This window comes from Rhamphochromis longiceps, linkage group LG19, assembly GCF_057381845.1.
Source record: "Rhamphochromis longiceps isolate RC_006_pf linkage group LG19, R_longiceps_female_GT1.1, whole genome shotgun sequence".
In the NCBI taxonomy this organism is placed as follows: domain Eukaryota; kingdom Metazoa; phylum Chordata; class Actinopteri; order Cichliformes; family Cichlidae; genus Rhamphochromis; species Rhamphochromis longiceps.
Window position 1 is genome coordinate 21,535,626 of NC_140575.1, and position 17,302 is coordinate 21,552,927.

At 40.8% G+C, this 17,302-nt stretch overlaps 1 protein-coding gene across 2 annotated transcripts in view; it reads right to left on the reverse strand.

Moving 5' to 3' along the window:
• The window catches only part of syne1b (spectrin repeat containing, nuclear envelope 1b), a 75,534-nt gene that overhangs the window by 57,163 nt on the left and 1,069 nt on the right, over positions 1–17,302 (reverse strand). The window contains exons 2-16 of one of the 2 annotated variants that reach the window (XM_085392123.1): positions 17,023–17,104; positions 9,712–9,773; positions 7,157–7,252; positions 5,194–5,277; positions 4,199–4,291; positions 3,754–3,932; positions 3,455–3,651; positions 2,742–2,851; positions 2,309–2,359; positions 1,748–1,855; positions 1,532–1,669; positions 918–1,082; positions 714–826; positions 445–613; positions 270–366 (exon numbers count right to left, since the gene is read on the reverse strand). In XM_085392123.1, coding sequence (XP_085248249.1) covers positions 270–366; positions 445–613; positions 714–826; positions 918–1,082; positions 1,532–1,669; positions 1,748–1,855; positions 2,309–2,359; positions 2,742–2,851; positions 3,455–3,651; positions 3,754–3,932; positions 4,199–4,291; positions 5,194–5,277; positions 7,157–7,252; positions 9,712–9,773; positions 17,023–17,089 — 1,729 coding nt within the window. In that variant the 5' untranslated portion in view covers positions 17,090–17,104. Of the gene's footprint in view, positions 1–269; positions 367–444; positions 614–713; positions 827–917; positions 1,083–1,531; positions 1,670–1,747; positions 1,856–2,308; positions 2,360–2,741; positions 2,852–3,454; positions 3,652–3,753; positions 3,933–4,198; positions 4,292–5,193; positions 5,278–7,156; positions 7,253–9,711; positions 9,774–10,759; positions 11,180–17,022; positions 17,105–17,302 lie in introns of those variants that run through there. The other variant, XM_085392124.1, reaches the window with a different exon arrangement.

The following is a 17,302-nucleotide window of genomic DNA, read 5'->3' on the forward strand; positions in this document are numbered from 1 at the left end:
ATTGTTACTGCATGCATTATGCATGATTTCATAGTTTGGGGATTTTAAAGAGAGAGAAACGAGAAGTGCAGCCCCCTATTTGCAGACAGAAATGGCTCAGGATCAGGCAAAGTTTGGACTGTTTTTGGACTTACCTCTGTTACAGGTCTTAGACCCTGTAACGTGAAATCAACAGTAAGTCTGTTTACTAGAAGCCCAAATTAAAACACTTGCATATAGTATGCACAAATAAAAAAGCAGCTTAGAAATAAAAATGCAAAGAGACTTACTTGAACTGTCAGATTTAACATAAACCTCTGCAGCTTGCTTGAGACCTGTGAAGATTGTCTCATACTGCTCAAAAAATCTGTGGCCTTCAACGAATGTCTGAAACAGAAAGAGAAACGCTCGTTGGTTTGATGTCTTTTAAAAACCCAGACTACAATTCCTATGATTTCAACTTACAAGGTAGCTTTGCAAGAGGAGTTCAACTGAATCCCGTCGGCCGTATTTAATGATCCACGACTTGAGTTTTGATTCAGCCAACATAAGAAATGCCATCAGTCGATACTTCATTTCCCAGAATTCCAGCTTAATCAAGTGAGCGTGTGATGATGTAGACACAAAGTTGAACCTGCAAATTAAACAAATGGTCTGTTATTATTTTGAAAAGTGCAAAAAAAGAAATCATGAAACGGTAAAGAAAAATGCACTTATCCTGACAAAGATCTTACCGTTCTGCCATATCCTGGAGCTGCTCAGGTGGGACAGGTACCCCATTCACCGATCTGTCCCTGTGGATCTGCTGAAAGGTTTGCCTGTGGGACTCCAAGCTTTTCAATACCTCCTGCAAAATTAAACAAGCGCCTGTTTCTTCATACCGTCCAAAACAAAGTTAACCCCACAACACGTAAAGGCTAAAAGGTAAGCTATGCTACCTTATGCTGCTCTAGTTTTCTGTGAAGAACATTGGCTGTCTCCTCATGAGCATGTTGGATGGGAATGTCCTCTCTCAGAGCCATCTCGGCTCTGTGCAGCCAGGCGCCAATCACTCCCAGAGGCCCAGGCAGGGACTTGTCCAGATGGATGTGCCAGTCGAGCAGCTGCAATTGACACTCATTAAACAAAACCACTCTACCAAAGCAAGATCCCACCGTACAGGAGGCTATGCTGGGCATAACATTTCCACATGGTCACAAGCAATCAGGCCACAAAAGAGTGTTATGCAAGTCTAGACAAGCTGTGGAGGTCTCGAGGAGTAGACCACCCCGTGAACAAAATCGCCTCTGTTCCCATCTCCTCCCCCTCTGAACAAACCGCTTGCACCCCACTGAACTTTCATTGGCAACGAGTAAATAGATGAACCCTGACTGGTGTTTCTCAGAGCCTCCAGTGCATCAATCCAATCTTTTTAGCCAAGAAAAGGACAACAACTAAAAAAGAATGATTATTGCTAATCATCAGGTTTTATTTAATTCATGTGTGGTTAATTATCACAAATTTTCCTGCTGTCTATGTGGCCCATAATGAATTATTCATGCAGTACAATTACCCTGGTAGACACACAGTCCCAGGCCTGCTTGACCAGAGCTTGATCCACAGAGAGCTTGCCATCCTTTTGGACTGGCTGTAAGAGTGGATCTGTCTGCTTTTTCTTCATTTCATACTGGACACGGAAGTTCTTAAATGCCTAAAAAAAGGAGACACACATTGCTAAATGAGTTTTCCAAAGAAGAATGCTACAGTCCATTTGCCACACCTCACTAACCTGGTACTTGTCAGCAAGGCTTCCCTCTGTTCCTTGGGCCCGGAGCACATCTCTCTCCAGCTGATCTAAAAACACCTTTAGTTCTCTCAGCATCTTCCGCTCCTCTCTCTGTCACAATCAGCACACATACAGCTTAGATTGGGAACAGACCTAATCTCTTTCATTATAAGCAGGCCAATGGGAATCTCAAGTAAAAATGACATGCCGAACACACACAGTTAAAGATTAGACTCAAGACTCAACTTGCAAAGAGACCCACACGCAAACACAACCTCTACATTTAAGGACTAAATAGTTTTAAAAGTTAAGGTAGAAGAAAAGGGTGTACAGACAGTATCTTGTTAGAAACTCTGATTTAGTCTTTTAAGTTGAACATACCTCAAGCATTTGCTCTATATCTTGGGGACCAAACTATCCAGGAAAGCGGAGAGATGCAAATATGTGATAAAAGCATTAGAACAGCAAGGGAAAAAGAAATAAAGTGGATAGAAAATGGAACAAGATCGAGGTGGACATTCACTCCAAACAGGAAGCATGCAGCGCCGTGACCTGAACGCTCACCTGGAGCACTGGCACTGACAGTGCAAAAGTTGGAATTGAGCCAAGAAGCAGCTTATTGTGCACAAAAAATAAATTAAAGAACGAAATTAAATGAGCCCATGTTGATGGAAAACTATATTGATGATTATATTTATGCTGTGATCATGCAATGATTGCTTTATCTCACTTAAGCTTTATGTGATAAAATGACAAGAATCACATATAAGCAGACACAGCTATTCAAAACTTTTGCTCAGCAGCAGATGAAGCAACTTTCATTAAGTATGGACTGTTCTCTGTATGTCGGCAGTTTTTGGAAAAACTGTAGGCACTAAGTACAAATTTAAATGTAGTAACGTATGTAGTTACACATTCATTCTAATCCCCATTTTACCCCAAACTATCACTGCCTACATACACTTGAAAAATAAATGATAAATTTAGGGTTAGCTACCTCATCTTGCTGACCGTCAGTCTCAGAATGATGGGGGTTCGGATAGTGCTTCAGAAACTGCGCCACGTATGTCATGATGGATTTCTCGTCTGGCTTGTCTACGTCCACATCTGCAGATTAACATAAACATTGTCCACTGCACTTGTTGAAAGAATACAAAAAGAATCATATTAAAAATGGATGCAAATATATTGAGACGTTTAATAATCCTGTCAGTATTAAAGGTAAAATGTGCTATGATGAGGAGGATATCTGACATAGTCATTACTTTTGGTATTAAGTCAGTATGGCACATAAATACTTTGTGTCCTTAGGATAACTCTCCCAAGGCCTGCCGGCTAATTATACATGTCTTTTTCATTTCCATCCTTGACCTGATGTTTCTAGAAAACGGGGTCAAGCTCCTGTAAAAGCAAAGGCATTTCAATGTGTAGCTGCAATAAAGCATCACGACTCTGCTACAGAAGACAGGACTGCAGAGCTGCTGCAGACTGCTTCTACACAGACTGAAACTCAGAGCTACAGATAGCACAGAATATTAATCCTCTGTAGGGTGGTATTTTCCACCACACAACTTAGCAGCACAATTTCCTGTGCTAAAACACTAGCAAACATACACTCAACAGTTAAGCATGCATGCTCAATACCACTTTGCAAGAATAGCCTGCAACTCTGGAATAATTAATGCGAGCTGTTGAAAAGGTCAAGGACACCTTCTGGATCCAGCAGACGGGGAATGCCCAACTCGTTTTCTGCGAGTGAAAAGGCCTCCTCCAAATTCTCCCTGTTGCTTCTTCGCCGTACCACCTCCATGTCCACCAGGTCAGGTCTGATGGCGTGCACCACTGACTGGAATGCAACGCCATCACGCCAACTGGGACCAAAGTCCTTCACCTCAATTCCAAAATTCCTTAAAAAAGAAAAATGTGAAAATGTTCATTTTGCAGACTTTGCATACACGAACCTTTCCGATATGATATATATCATGATGATGATTTTTAAAGTGACATACTTGGCTGCTGTACACTGCACCCATTGGAGCAGTGCCTTCTTGGCATTGCCCTTAAATTTGTTGACCACCTTTCTCTTCATTGGAGGGCTTCCTGTTCCAGAGCTGGTAATACTCTCCACGGAAGAGTTGCTGTTGGATAGAGCCTGAAGGGCTGGCAGGTTACTGGTTAGCTCTTCAATCTAGTTGAGAGAAAAGAAGAGAAAACAAGGACAACATGGCAGCATGTCTTGAGATTTCCCTGCATCTGTCATTTTTAACATCACCTTTAAGCTGCTTGACTTACATACTTTGTCCTTTGTAAAGGTTAGACAGCATAAAGATTAGCAATACATTAAATGTTGACCATAAAAAATGATCAGAGGGTGTTACTTGCAGGAGAGCAACTCACCTTGGAGAGAGACAATGTAATAAAACTTTTGGGATTTAAAGAGAGATGAAGTATTACCTGGAAGTAGAGGATAATAGTCCATATCAACCCAAGGACAATTGATGGTCGGCCATCTGCGATGTCAGTTGCATGAATGTTAACAAGTTTGATCTGAAACAAAAGCCAAGCGAAAGGTTATTATGAGAGTTAAGTCATATTCAGGCAGTCTAGAAGTGAGACGTTCAACCCAAAGGAACCCTTTCAGTTACACAGTCCAAAGAAATCTGCAAGCTTTTTTTGTTCAAAGTCATCAAAGCCACGTCTTTGATGCAGTTAAGTATTGTCACTGGCAGAAGGCACAAACAGCCACAATGAAGAGTCAACCAGATGAACAAAAGAAAAGTATTCAACTAAAGGTTAAAGCGAAAGCAGATGCAACACAGCGTTTCAAACCCTGCATTGAAGAACTGCTACAATTTGTCATGTTCGCATCTCTGCTTTTGGAATTTAGGGAGCCAAACATACCAGTAATCAGTGGTGTAGTCAAAATGCTTTAAACACACATCAGTAGAAAAGCTTAATGGCTACATTTATAGAAAACAAATGATTGTATCCAAGCATTGCATAGTCTACATCGTGCATCAAAAGAAAAGGATGCATACAGCATATGATCACACAGGGCGTTTACTGGCGACTGACCGGTGATCCTCGATACACAGACTGAAGCCACACGTGATGGGAGAGAGATCACAACAATAGAAGTCTCAGTCCTGAGGGAACTCCAATGAAAGTGGGACACAGGCTTCAACAGAGCCAAGAGATTTAGAGATGGCTTATGTAATCAAGAAGTCCCGTTTCCTGCTTCTCTAAACGTAGTGCATTTTCTACCGACAGCTACCTCATGCATACTAACCAAATAGCCAATCAAAAGCTTTTTCTCGGGGGTTATTAGCCATACCTTGACTTCTTGAAGACATGTCACATATTTCAAGTATTATATTCAGTTGTGGAAGAAAAATACTTGACAAAATTTACTGTGAAAGGTCAAATTGTCATTATGACTGCATGCTTACCTTCCTGCCTTCGAGGAATTTGAGTGCAGTGCCGATGTTGGAAACCCAGTGGATCCTCTTCAGCTGGCGGCCTTGCTCACGAGGCTTAAGACAGAAAGGACAGAAAGTCAAAATTTAGCTAGCTCATTAAAGTTAAGGATATCTTCATCCAACCATCTGCCATCTAATTTGTAAAATTCAGATTCAGATAACTTTATTAATCCCACAAAAGCTGTGTTTGTTTGCAGCTACCCCTGACTCACTGTAACACACAGGGAGTGGTCTGTGAGAAGTAGCAGGACTTTTCGTATATAAATTAACAGCAGAGTGCCAAAGTTGCCTTGAGAAAAAAAAATACAATCCCAAGCTTTAAAGCATGAGTTAGAACCAATCATATCTGTCTATATTAAAATCTTGGCTGATCTAATACGACCAAAGCGGTAAGTGAAATCCTCAAACACTGTTCACCATGAAAAGAGTGAATGACTCATTTGCCAACCAACAGCTTTACAGATGACATGGAAGTCTGTATCAAGACAGGTCTAATCAGAACTTGCAAAACAGAATCTGGGTCAGCGCGTGTGTGTGTGTTTCTGTATTTCTGTGTCAGGAGAGAGTGAAATAGCGGCACTGTAGTACTAACAGCTCCTCACAGCGGGGAGGCTGAGATCAAAATTAAGTCCTTGTACAGTAATCCACGACTAAATGTTTACCTTTTCAATGAAACTTAGTTGTCTAAGTTTACAGTATAGTATATACTACTAGATTTGCTTGTTGCTTTAAACACAGGACAAAATAAATCATTACGTAGGTTTTGCTAGCATCTTCATTTAACAGAATAGAACATTAACATTAAAACCCCACATACTGTATGGTCCTGTAAAATCCTAAGTACACGCTTAGTGGTTCCATATTAATTACAAGGTAAGTAGCAGTCAATTGCTGCTAATCAAATCCACTTTATTAACTGATTATCAGCAAGTGTGACCACCCCAGTAAAAGCACATATTTTGGCAGGTTGCAGGTCTGGAGCTTTCAGATGCGTGTTAATACAATGTCAAGGAGGAAAACATTAATAACTACATAAGAGAAGCAATTGTTGCTGAACATTAGTCTGAGAAGGGTTATAAGGCTATTTTGAAGCAATTTGAAGTCCATCATTACACAATGAGAAAGTTTTTTTGCAAGTGGAAAACATGCAGAACTTCCCAGAAGTGGACTTCCCTGCAAATTCAGCCCAAGGTCAAACCATGCAATCCTCGGAGAAATCCCAGAACATCCAAGAGCTACAACTCAGAATCTACAGGCCCAATTCAAGAAAGACTAAACAAATAAGGCTTGTTCAGAATGGTTGTCAGACGAGAACATGGCAGCACAGGTTAGGTTTGAAAAGTTGGATCTGAACAACCTAAAAGACTTTTAGAATAATGTTCTTTACACAAACGAGACCAAAGTGAAGAGTTCTGCCCACAATCACATAAAAACAAACACAGTATTTAATTTTGAAGTACAGTGGCCATGAACTCCTCTGTATTTTAGAGTCAAATGTGAAACCATCTGTCCAACAGCTATAGCTTTACCGAAAATGGGTTCCATCATAGGACAATGATCTCAAGCATATCTGTGAATCTACAACTTGAATGGCTTAAAAATAAAAGCATCAAGGTGTTGCACTGGTCCTGACCTCAAGGTGACTAAAATGCTGTGGTGGTACCTTCAGACAGAATGTCTGCAACCCTCACTGAACTGAAGCAGGATTAAAAGAATGGGCCAAAATGTTCTCACAACAAAGTGAGAGATGATAAAATCATAGAGAAAGCAATCAAAGTTATTGCTTCTAAAGGTGTTACAAGGCACTGCATCATGGAGCGTAATTAGTTTTTCACAGGACTGTAAATTGAAAGTCCTGTGCAATCTTTCGTTTTCACATGAATGTAAATTCATTTAATTTATGCCTAGATCCTGAAAAAAAATAAATACTTACAAGTCTTTGGCCAGACAGGACCTCAAGCAGTGCCAAGAGCTTCACCCCATCTTTGATGTCCTCAAACAGGTCATTTACCTCCAGTGGTGGTTTATGCTGAAGGAGAGAAGACGGTTTTAATGTGCAGAAGCAAAAATGTCATGAAAATCTGCAGTAATTAGAAGCTAAACCATTACACTATGAAGTCTGGCATATCGAAGGATACCAGCACATTACAGCAAAGAGGAGAAACCAAAGGCTGTTTGTGAGAAACAAGCTTGTTAGCAACAACTACACAGCCTCCCTGCAGCTGAAAAGATGGTGCCTTTTCCTCAGCAGTGGCTTGGTGCCCAGTCCTGAGGCGATGGTACTCATTTAACCCTAACCGGTTACTGTCTCCTGATAACATATCCACACTTTTACAGAACTGCAGATTCTCCAACATGAATGACAGCGTTATGACGTACTGTTTTACACGTTCAGCACAGAATAAATAACCAGAACACATGTTTATTTATTCAGCACAGTGAAGCTGTAATTAAAAGCAAAGCTCACCATGGGAATTCTTTATTTGGCACTGTATACGGGCCATTTCACAACTCAACATATTCCATGACAGGATGCTGTTGGCTGCCTATTTGGGGCAAAGCAGCATGAAGAAGCAAGCTACTGTCTTGTTACTGGTTGCATGTACTGTTTTGTCTTTTTGTCACAAAACAACATTAGATAATCTCTTATTGTGCTCAGCTCTGTATGATCTAAATGAAAAATCTCAGTAAATGCCCAGACAGTATAACACTGCGTGGGATCACCATTTGGGTTTTTCCTGTGATTTTTCACCTCTTTATACAACCTAATTAAAATGCACATTGTTCCTTCAACACTGCAGCTTAATATCCACATTGAAGTATGAGACCCAATTTTAGGAATGTAAGTTTAAAGAGTTTTATCTATATGTCGTGATCTATTCTATTTCTGTTAGATAAAAAGAAAAAGCAGCCCTTCAGCATAAAGCAGCCTTTGTAGTTTGGAAAATCGCACGTACCCTGGAAACTTAAAAATTACTGCGCTATCAGCAAACGCTTAGCAGTGGAAAAACAGTGAGAATCACTGGAAAGTTGCTTAGTAACACAATATCAGAGGAAATGGGCACAAAGGCTGAACGGAAGTGTGACAACTCGAGGAAGTTCAAACTTTGATAAACTTTGTTCAACACTCATCTATAAAAAGCTAATTTAATTCAAAGCGATTCTTAAATATTTATACACGAGTGCACCAAATCTTTATGTAGAATTTTTTCATGACAGCAAAAAAAAAAATTGAGAAGAAAAGTCGCCACTGTTAATTCTTCTGGTAAATCAGGCGGTTGCTCAGGAGTTGCTTGCAGTGCAAACCTGACTGTGTGAAATGGCTTTCATGATGTGGCTTATGCTACATTAGTCCTATTGGTATGCGCAGTGTGTGAGCTTGAGCGCAGTGCATGAATAATGATGAATAGACCAACAGCGCGTCCCAACTCTGGCCCACCACATTACTCAGATTCTTCTAAAGTTTTAGAAGCCAAGCTTTGAACTATCGTGGGCAGATCAGGCTCAACAAAAGGCCCCCTCTAAACCAAATCCTTTGCCAGATCCCAGACTGAAAACAAGCAGCGTTGCCCCATGCTACACATTTTGCTGTGTCATCTGCAGTTACATAAAGATTCCCAGCTAGTTATTTATATTTTGAGTAATTTCTGGTATGCAGTACATCAACGGACGCAATCTAATTTAGCTCCTGACGCATTCCAGTCCCACTGTGATGCAATACAGCATGTGGGCATGTGTTATTGTTGTGCATTAGGCCCTTGTAATTTACATGCATGAACCTTATAAGCAGACGACGGCCTGCAGGGAACAGTCCTCACCCTCTTGCTCTCCATCTGCACACTGCATCACTGTCCCTGCCAATCCTCTCCGCAAACACACACACACGCCGACGCACACACAGAGTACATGAATAGCCGAACACCAACACACATACTTACGCACTCTTAAACAGAAGACACACAAACGCTAAAAAAACTACAAACACATAGCTCAAACGCCAGTTTTTAGTTAATCCTTAAATCCATTTCACTTTGACTATAAATATTCCAAGTTTGATTCTTTAAAACTGAACTGATCTTTGTCTGATCTAACCTGAAGAATCACAGGTTTGTATGTATGTGGAGTTTGTCCCTTCCCCTTCATTAGACCAATTGTAAAACAACAGCCCAGTCTCATTAAACAGGATTTTGTTTTGAGTGCTTAAGCATCTTGGTAAACGATGTCATTATTTACAGCTAACTGGATAAATTCATTTGTCTTGTGCAGTGTTATAAAGGCTGGTGTTGTCACGTGGCAAAAATCATTTCCTTTTACAGATCTGACAGGTCAGCAGCTTGAAAATAGAAGCTACATAAATATGACAAGTTTGACAGGTTGCTTTAAGTGAGTTTGATCAGCCTGTAAATTACATTTCCGATAGTTTATAAGTGATTTAGGTTAGTTAAGTAAAGAAAGCAGTGAACTGCATGGATGGAAACTCACACTTACCTTGGCTAAATGAGAATTGATCCATTTTGTGAAGGTTCTCTTCTGCACTGCCTCTTGCTCATCTGGAAATTAAAGGAACATAGTCCATGTCAACACATGATCGCTAAATCGCATGCTCCGATACATTATGCTCCAACGTTAGGCTCACCAGAAGAACTGGTGATATTTATAGTGAACAAACCACCAGATGAAACGAACACACATAGTAAACTACTAAAAAAAAAAAATCATAAAACACATAAAATAATAATCTCGCTTAAACTTTTGTGACTTGAAACCATTTTTGGACTTCCACGGTCAGAATAATATTTTGTCATAACTTACACTATATAATGTCTGGTAGCATTGGAGCACTCCTGCACCGTGTATGTCCGCATGCATAATTTGTGGACTATTTAGATGTGTGCGGTTGATTACCAGGTCTAGTATAAAGGATCCTCCTGGGAAGTGCGCTCCAAAGGAGGTCACACCAGGAGATTAGAGGATGAGTAGAGAGGCAGTTTCTCACCCCGCAAACCCTGCATGTCCAGCGTTAACATGTGTGATTGTTTAGGTCACCCTCAGCCTCTCTTGTGGCCTATTAATATATTCATTCCAAATCCCTCATGCATTATTCAGGATGTGTAATAAAAACAACACATTTCTTTGCTTTGGCTGTTGACATGGTGAGAAGTGATTTCTAACACTCTGTCAAACATACCAGTTGGCTAATGCTGCATGCCACACAGAGTGGCCATTTTCAAATATCCACCCTTGGAGATATAGACAGTGGTCACGTGTTTAAGGAGGCATTGCGAACACTATAGAGGGAGCAAAGATATCAAGTTAACCCACAGGCAAATGCTTCATCACTGATGCACTAGGGATGCCCACTGAAGCATAGCAAGTACATACAGATGTGAACATGCAAGGATGCAACACTGAGCTGTGTTTGGGCAGCAGGCTAACTAGTTCTCAAAGCAGGGATTCACCTACAAAGCATTAGGATATATTATGCCCCATATTAGCCACATACGACCACACAGACAAGAGATGATGCCCTACTTACCACGAAGATACTGAAAAAATCCAGTCACCAGATTTAAAGAAGTCTTCCTGACAGATACATCCTTATAGTGAGCCATTCTACACCCCACTCTCCGGCTCTCGCCCTGTGCATTTCATGAGTTCCAGTGTGCATATATGTGTGCGCGAGAAAATAAAATCCAGAGTGGAAAAACTGACACAAAAACACCCAGATGTCCTTGCACCCTTTTTCCAGCAGGAAGCAAAACAGATCTGGCTGTCTGGTTTCCCAGTGAAAGCAAAAGAGCTGCTGGAGGCTGTGATGAATACGTCCCCTCCTCCCTGACACCCTCAACCTGACACACACACACACTCACACAAGCACACACACATACACACGCGCACACAAACGGCAAAGCAGAAAACCCTAACAGAAAGGGTGATTTACAATCCCATCCTTTCTTCTTCCTGTGTTTTTCCCATCCAGAGGAGCCATGCCTGTGTGGATGTGCACAGCCCCCGCTCTACTGCCTCGCTGTATCATCGTACCATCTGAGGCTGGAGGGAGCTCAGCTTGAAGCATGGCTCCACCAATCAGCATGCGGGAGGCGGTGATGTCACAGCCCTGGATGCATTATCCCGATTTAAGCTTGGTTTGTGTGTGTGTGTGTGTGTGTGTGTGTGTGTGTGTGTGTGTGTGTGTGTGTGTGTGTGTGTGTGTGTGTGTGTGTGTGTGTGTGTGTGTGTGTGTGTGCGCGTTTGGCTGTATTTGCCTCTTAGATTTGCCTAATCCTCTATGAGACTGACACATTTAAAAGCATTAAAAAGCCAAGACAAACTAAAACTAAAACTTCAACAAGTTACTTTCTTCACAGCACAAATAAATAAATTACATTTAGGTTTATTTATTAAAGAGCAAAATTAGACTTCTTCACAAAGCTCTCTATGCTACAACTAATCTTAATAATTAATGCAGTCTAGTGAGTGATGTCTACCACCTGCTCTCTCAGTGTCAATGCTATTGTGACGTCAAAGCAGACACACCCACGCCGGGATCCCCTTTGTACAAAAAGAAGCATGTTAAAGCTCTCAAGCGTGCCCGTATTGTTCTATTAAGACCTCGAAGAACCCCCTCAGCTCTGACCAGTCTGACTACCACTCAACTCTCCTGTATATAACATACAACAGTTACTAAGTATGGCACATGATACCTTCTCAGCTCCTGCAGAAAAATCCCTTTATTCTTTCAAGACCACCAGCATGCTAAAAGCCTCTCTGATATGTTAAAAATAGGCCTGAGGTTGCCGTTCTATTATTATCGCGCTATAGACTGCTGGTGAAACTGGCCCAGAAAAGCTATTTGGGTGAAAATGTTTTTCTGTTTTTTATCTAAACATCAAAAGGTTATCGGTACTCTTAAAATGACGCGTAAAGCTGCCCATACTGAGAACAATAAGCTTTTAGAGGTACTAAAACTATTACTCAGCTCAGCTAAATACCAAACTCTCCATATCAGACAGGTCCAACCCAGGAAAAGATCTCAACTGCAAAGGAAGTGATCTGTTTTTGTTCCTATCAGAGGCAACTAGGGCAGGAATCATGTAAAAAAAATATTGGATACTAGTGCCAATATGGGTGTGGTTGAACAACTTAACATATAAAGATGTTTTTTCTGCTTTTTTCTTCAGTCTAAAGCCGCTCAAATTATAAGTGTTGTTTAAATGAAAGGCACTGTTTTCGATAAACTCCTGCTTAGGTATGAGTCAAACAATAACTGTATCATGTTAAGAAGCCAATCATGTGTGACCAATATTATTATGATTATTTGTGGAAAGAAAATGCCATATGGAGTGGAAAAAGACTTGGGCCTGAGACTGGGGTTTGGGAAAGGCATCAGTGAGACTGGCAGCAGCTCGCAGGAAGGGCAGACCCCTAGTACCAACCGGAGAAGGTGAACAAACCGGCATGTGGGGCAGGAAGGTTTGCGAAAACATATAACCAGATGCGGAGCCTGGGAGAAATTCAGATAAATTATCTTCAGTGAGTTAAAACAATAAAAATCTGGCAATCAGTAGCAAGTTCTTGTTATTCTATGCAAGGAAACAAAAGTACTGATGTTCGATATCCCACCCCAAAAAACAATGAGAACATCAAAATGAACAAAACAATAAACTTAAGACTTATTGAACTTTTCCTGATGTTCCAGCTGTTCGGTGCAATGCTCAGCATGGTATAAAGGAGCTGTCCAGAGTCCTGAACTCTCACCCCAACCGGTCGCAGCAGATGGCCGCCCCTCCCTGAGCCTGGTTCTGCCGGAGGTTTCTTCCTGTTAAAAGGGAGTTTTTTCTTCCCACTGTCGCCAAAGTGCTTGCTCATAGGGGGTCATATGATTGTTGGGTTTTTCTCTGTACCTATGAAGCGCCTTGAGGCAATTTTTGTTGTGATTAGGCACTATATAAATAAAATTGAATTGAACTGAATTGAATTGTTTAAAAGGCTCATTTCCTGTAAAAAGATGCAGGTAGCGGGTAGCTCACACCTTACTATCTGGATTTAAAAGCTCTGCCTAGGACTATTTAAAACAGCATGCAATCATGAGTCGTTATGTTTGTGTCATACTTAATCATCAATGACATAATACTAATAGATAAGTGGCAAATAAAGTGCATACACTCAACTGGAAATAGCACACAACACATCAAACCACTAAAACACCTGCAATTCATGTGAGTAATGAGGTACTTAAGGTGATCTTAGGAGAGATGATACCACTGGAAATACTGTAGAGTCGGTGCTCAGCTTCACTGGCTAACGGTGGTCACCTGGGAGCACTGTAAAAGCTTACTTTTGTTCCATTTAGTCGGCAGCAGCCCTAATTGAGCTCCAACAGGCCAACAACAATCAAGTAGGCCAAGAAATGATGTGCAGTTGGACTCAAGCCAGCCAGCCCCATGTGAAATGCATGAGTGAGAATGTGTTACTTAGAATGGCTTACTTATCTTCATAGTAATATGGCAACGGTGTAATCTAATTTTCAAAAACAAAGACATATAAGCATAATACAAGCTGTTGCAGAGAAATAACTAGCTTCTACAATGTTAGGAATCTAAAACAGCCTGATGCGGAGAGTAATTAGGCTCCTTGTTCATGAGGTAAAATGAGTTTGATGGCTGTCTGTTTGCACCAGCTGTCAGTGACGCAGCAGAGTAAAAGCATCTCTTACGGCTGATGACATGCATGCTTCTCTTTCTTTCTTTTTCATTTACTTGCCGTCACTCTGTTGATGATGTAACGACAATCCACTGTGGTGCACACAACGGGTGCACTCTTACATCAAAGTGTGACCACTGGCAACATGTAAGCTGTGAATATGTTTTAGCAAAAAGTATGATTTTCAGAGCTCAAAGAACGCGACACACGCTAAACATTTATTGCTCTAATGTTACTCACTGGTTGCAGTCCTTTACATGTGAGCATTTATATCTAATTATATCTTTTAATCTGGATATCTCTACATTTTGGGCTGCTGATCTGACTGAAAAATAATTTGAAGACATGTGTTGGTGTTGTTCCTGCATAATCATCATAATGTTGGTCCAGGATCAACATCGCAACTGACCAGTCACCCTGTTGTGATGTCATAGCTTTGAAATTTGGAGTAAAAAAGAAATATTTTCCTTTTTTTTTTAATGTAAAACTCTCTTCTGGAACAAATAACAGGCATTTCAAGTATGTTGTTTATTGATTATTGGAATGTAACAAATATGTTATCAAGTTAGTGTTACTGTTAGTCAAAATTAGTTACTCATGTTGGTTTGCTGGCGACAGTTCTAATAGTATTAGCTAACGTATTGGCTAATGCTAACAGAATGCTGAGACAACATGATTGGTCAGTTGCAAAGACGATACTGGACCAACATAATTATGGTGATGCAGATCGTGCTTGTTACAAGTTTTTGTTTCCACTCTTGATATTTGTGTTTGTGGCATACATGTGTTGCCAACAAACACATGTATGCCAAGTTGCAAAATGCTCCTTGGTAAACAAACTTTGCAACATCAATATCCACAACATGATTGAACGGTGTTTGCTCTTCATTTTTTAAATGATCATTTATCCATCCACCCATTTTCATCTTCTTCTGCATGTCTTCAGACTGTGATGAAGCTAGAATACCCTGTGAAATCCCACAGTACATGCAAACTACACAGAAAGGCCGAAACCTACGCACGCAATTCACTGCACACAATTTACCAGCTGTGTTTCCGCATATCCTGTTTGACACACGGTCTCAACTAGAGTGAAACCCACAAGAAGTCAGTGAGCGTATTATGAAAGGAACACGCCTGTCACGAATGCTCCACCTGGCAACTAACAGGCATCAATTATACCCCGAGGGCATTTAAGGTTGCAAGGTGAACCATCATAAAGATTTTGAATGAAAGCGACAAACAGCGGGAAACCATGATAGAAGCAACACGTTCTTAATCTACCTTTTTACATAATGGCTTTGCTGTCAATAATGCATCTGTTGCTCCATTCAAAGTGAGTGTGCAATAATTGTCTCTGTAGGATACTTTAATTGACAGGAAGCTGCATATGATTTCCAGTGGAAAAATCAAGAGCACCTTGCCGATTGCCATCTAAAATCACCGGCACGCTAATGTCTTCCAGATGTGACTAATATACACTTCCTGGCATGAAACACAACAGCGGCTGGCACTTTGCAGTGCAGATCGTGCCATCTGTGCACTGATCATGTGAACTTTAACAGGATTTTTATCATTTTCTTTGTAAGACCTAAGAGATTTGGCATATATTTATCACTCGGCAATACTGCAATGTCAAGAAACAATCCAAGCATGCTTCAATTAACTCTGGGTGAGCTGGTAGTCCCTCATCAGGGTACAGCTCAGCCAATATGAAGATATCAAAACAGCCACACAAAAGTGTTCTTTGTCACACATTTATAACCTTCTTTTAGTTAACATACTTTACCATTAAGCAAAGTGAAATAGCTGTGCAATGCACAGGAAATGAGGTTTCTCTGCAGCAGGAACTGGGCAGCACTGGCACAACCACAGACAAACCTTTCATAACAGTATCTATGGCGACACGCCATAAGGTGTGAAATTTCCTAGTATACTGTATATCTGAAATACAACTAAACCTGTGCCAGACTTGACCAGACTTGTGAAATGATGGTTGTGGCCTAATGCCCTTGTAACAAAAGGGGGACGCCAACAAAAAGAGACTCGCGTTATCGACCTATTCTCTTACCAAGGACAGAAAGGGTGTCAGGTTTTAGTCTTGTTCAGTGCATTGTCTGTGCACTTGTGTAGGCACTGTTGTTACGATTCAGTATCTCCTATCAAGACTCGAGGGAGATTAAATGTTTCTTGCAATCATTATCTTGTCTCAAAAAATAAACAACAACCAAAATAACCTACAACTAAAGAGCAAAAATCAGTTCACTGAAAGAACTTTTCTGACTAAATAGCATTCTAGCACTTAAGAAGCACAGCGTTCTCTGCACTGGTGACAAGACTTGATGCTACTTGACATGACATGATGTCAAAATGTGTGCCTCTTTACTAAGAGTTTGACCTACTAATACTCACATGAAATCTAACGTGAAGATGTGAAGACAAACTGATAAAAGAAAATGAATCATGTGCTTTATTTCACCGTATTCACAAAATAAATCAAATTGTGTTCCTCCAAATAACTTCTTAATTACCCAGTCTGGGTCACCAAACAACGCACTATGTCTTCTTGTAGTGTGGTCACAAGATTTGCAGGAATCGACATTATTTTTTCTTGATGCTCTAAATGTGATTACGTACTACCTGGAAAAAAAGCCTTGGACAAAAGGGACCATGTGCACACTATATCAAATTAGCCAAATGTGTGATTCTGTTATGCTTTCAAAACCTACAAATGCTTGAGAACAAGTCAGCTGCAGTGTAGTGTAACTTTGTACTGAAACACATATGTTATAGTGCAAACTTTGGGCATTTTAAAACTATTTAAATCAACCGGCAACACAGTTTGCAGAGTGCCAAGAAATTTATTTTAAGAGTAGGTTTACTAACTGTAAGCACACATGCTCACATACTACTTTGTAAGTGTGTGAGCATGTATAAATGTAAGCCTGCATGTGTGAGCATCCTGGATTGCAAATGTTGGCAAACTTCAGATGGGCGTGCAGCCAGACTTTGAATCAGCACAATATTACAGTGCAGCAGTGCAGGAGCAGAGGATGTTGTGTCCGTAAACCAGCTGAGCAAAAGAGTGCCACTTACCCTGCAGTCTCTGCATCACATTAGCTATGTCCACAGACGATCGACCTGGCTGCCTCGGAGAAGCCATGTTGTCTCCTTGCAGCTGTAATGACAAGGTGGTGTCACTGATGCTGAGAGCAAAAGATCCTTCACAACTGTCCCGTGTGGGACATCCCCTCTGCTCCTCCCTCCTCCTCTCTGCTTCTTTCTAATTTCACTGCAGGAGAAGGCCCAATTGAATCTCAGGTTTCATGAAGGGACAAGCAGGTCTACTGTCCAATAGAGGCACTTCTTCCATTCA